The following is a 3,066-nucleotide window of genomic DNA, read 5'->3' as shown; positions in this document are numbered from 1 at the left end:
AGTACTGGCTGCAGACTTGTTTATGACCGTTTAAGCTCTACTAAATTAGTAGTACTGAGTTAACATTATACATCATAGTATTGCTTTTCCTACGTGTAACGCTTGGACATCGCACCGAGACAGAATAGAGTATTGGAAAGATCAAAATCATCCTTTAACTACACTAAATTCTTTTTTTCGAACCACACATTACATACGCAACGCTCACGTACACGTACGCACACTCGCCTCTTTGAACACACGCACGCAACCCTACCCCTATGAGCACCTTTGAAAGACTGAGCCGGCAAATCCTCGGGATTAACGAAGTCACCGCTAGCGGTGCTATCGACAGGCACGTCGCCTACCACCGAAAGAATAGTGCTGGTTAAATTCTGGAATAAATCCAAGAAAATGCGAGCACCGGTGCCGAGTCGAGGACTCGAATCCTGGTAGGCAGGTTCCACAACAAGGAACCTGAGCTACACTCAGTTCGCAACTACACTAAATTCTTTAGATAAAGCTTAAACATCATTTAACTAGCCAACCATTAAAATGCCTTTTGGTTTTACTTTAACGTCTGGATTTCTTTTCGCTCTTTTATATCTCTTCAATTAAGAGGAGATATTCAGTTAAGAGCATCTCCGAGAGAGCCTAAAAAATAGACTTCCAAAAAACCTGGTTTTGAAACATTTCTAAAAAATATTAGGATCTAAAAAACATTCTTCACCAACACCTACAAAAAATTAGTTGCTAAAAAACCTTTAATTACATATGTAGGGCCACCTTCCACTGGTAAAAGAAAAAAATTATGTTTTTTCCGTGAAAAACGATATTTTTCCGGGGGAGAAAAAGAACAACCTGTCACGTTGCCTTTTATGGAAAAAGATCGCCGATTGGGAGCGCAGAGAGAAAGTGGAAATTTGGCTCTAGATACCTATGATATTTGACATGCCAAAAAATTGGGAATGGGATTGGGCCACTGTTGGAGCGTTGTTTGTCACCTTTGAACCTAAAACTAGTTATTGGGAGTATTGGCACTTTCGGAGATGCTATTAGATAGACAACAGTACAGAAGAACACTAGTGGATCGACATTCCAGTTCGTGAGGTGTTTTAGAAGTTATTATCGAGGATGTCTTTCTTGTTCCTGTCTTACCCAGCGCTACTGTTAAGCGACTGCTAAGATTTATAAATTGTTAATGGTGAAAACTCCAAACAATCAGATAAATTTACACCTTTTATCGCTACAATGTACAAAAATTCCATTGCACTGAACTAGCAAGCTCATGATATGGCCATTGCAGTTTGAATACAACAAAAACTATACATCAAGATTGTTTGCTGATAAAAATTTGAAATTTTGCAAGAGTTCATGGTCAGTTCTCGTGAGGAGTATATGTGCACAGACTGCACAATAAGCAGGTTAAAACAAGCTAGGAGTTGTGGTTGGACTTTGGGGTGCTGAAACTGCCCAATAACTAAACTACAAATTTAGTTACAGTCCAAACTCCAAACTACTTATCATTACTCAGTACTAAACTAAGATAGGTATTCCCATAATTAAGAAGCCAAGGCACTGCAATGTATGACATTCTCAGTAATAGACATTTATTGTTTTCTTTGATAACAGGCAATCCATTGAAGAGTACTCTTCAGAGTTGATGAAAACTGCACATTCTATTGTAACTGTCATTGCAAAAACATTAAATATTGATCTCGGACTGATGAACGACAAATATGCGTGTCAATATTTGAGGATGAATTACTACCCTCCATGCATGACCATGGCCGAGAAGGTTTTGGGCTTCTCGCCCCATTCAGATGGATCTTTTCTAACCCTCCTTTTAGAAGTTAATTCAGTTGAAGGCCTTCAAATCAAAAGGTACAATGCATGGATTCCTGTGAAACCAAATCCCAATGCATTGTTGGTGAATGTGGGTGATTTTCTTGAGGTACGAAGTCTTTCCAGAAATTTATGTATGCCACCGTATATAGATGCATTATTCTAATTAACTTGATGTGCTAACAATCCATGATCAACACATATAGCCATGAAAAAAGATCAATTAGGATTCCATTTATAAATCACTCACGACTTAAATAAGTTTCTTCTATTTAATCTCTTAAATGTCTATTACATGCATGGTAAAGTTTCCTGCAAAAACATGAGAATGAATTCTGTTTAACAGTTTTTTTCCTTGAAATGCTCTGTAAAAGCTACTAGTGACCTGCATTTTATGCGTATGCATTAAGATGAATGACTAACTCTTGAATTTGGACCAACTTAATACCTTGTTTGTCTTATTTTATCTATTTTGATGTTTGTAGATTATGTCGAATGGAAAATATAAGAGTATCGAGCACAGGGTTACAATAAATACAAATAAGGAACGGTTGACCTTATCTGCATTCCATGTTCCTTCACTTGACGGAGTAGTTTCACCGGTTACGAGTAGGGCTGAAGAGAAGGCCCTGTACAAGACAGTGGGAGTAGAAGAGTATTCAAAACTCTACATGTCCAACAAATTAGATGGTAAGACAGCCTTGGATCATGCAAAATTACTCTAGTTAAAAGGTCATTTGGCAGACATATTACTCATGTACGGTATTTATAATGGACTTTGTTTCGTACTAATTGTTATGAGCCTAAAATTTTAAGGTGAGGACAACTCTTGTGTAATCCCTTAAGAGTCTGCAAACTTTCTTTTATTATATTGACCCCAAGTACCTAACAACACTTAGGCCCTGTTTGGGAAGGGCGTGTTAAAATTTAACAGGGTGTTAAACTTTAACACCCTCAAATAAAGGTGTTAAACTTTAGTATCTTGAGGTGTTTGGATGATCTGTTAAAATTTAACACCTTAGGTTGTAATTGACAACTTTACCCCTCATTACTCCTCTCAATGGCAGCCAAATACCCCTTCTTCCTTCTTCTCCTTCCTCCTCCTTCCTTCTTCCTCCTTTCCTGCGCCTGCCGCCTCCGGCCCCACCCCTGCTCGGTCCACGCCGTGCCCGGCGCCAACGTCGCGTCGGCGCTGCCGGCCGCCCCGTCGGCCCCTCCCCTGCGCATGCCGCCTCCGGGCCC

At 39.5% G+C, this 3,066-nt stretch overlaps 1 protein-coding gene across 1 annotated transcript in view; it reads left to right on the top strand.

Annotated features, from left to right (window-relative positions):
• LOC111256221 (S-norcoclaurine synthase 1-like) overlaps positions 1-2,644 on the top strand; it is a 4,263-nt gene extending 1,619 nt beyond the window's left edge. The window contains exons 3-4 of the mRNA XM_022823827.1: positions 1,612-1,933; positions 2,310-2,644. Of these exons, the coding sequence (XP_022679562.1) occupies positions 1,612-1,933; positions 2,310-2,549 (562 nt within the window). The 3' untranslated portion in view covers positions 2,550-2,644. The remainder of the gene's footprint in view (positions 1-1,611; positions 1,934-2,309) is intronic.
• The last annotated feature ends 422 nt before the right edge of the window (positions 2,645-3,066 follow it).

The sequence above is a fragment of the Setaria italica genome, chromosome II, assembly GCF_000263155.2.
Source record: "Setaria italica strain Yugu1 chromosome II, Setaria_italica_v2.0, whole genome shotgun sequence".
NCBI classification, from domain to species: domain Eukaryota; kingdom Viridiplantae; phylum Streptophyta; class Magnoliopsida; order Poales; family Poaceae; genus Setaria; species Setaria italica.
The sequence above is the reverse complement of the archived record's forward strand: the minus strand, read 5'-3'. Positions and strand labels throughout refer to the sequence as shown.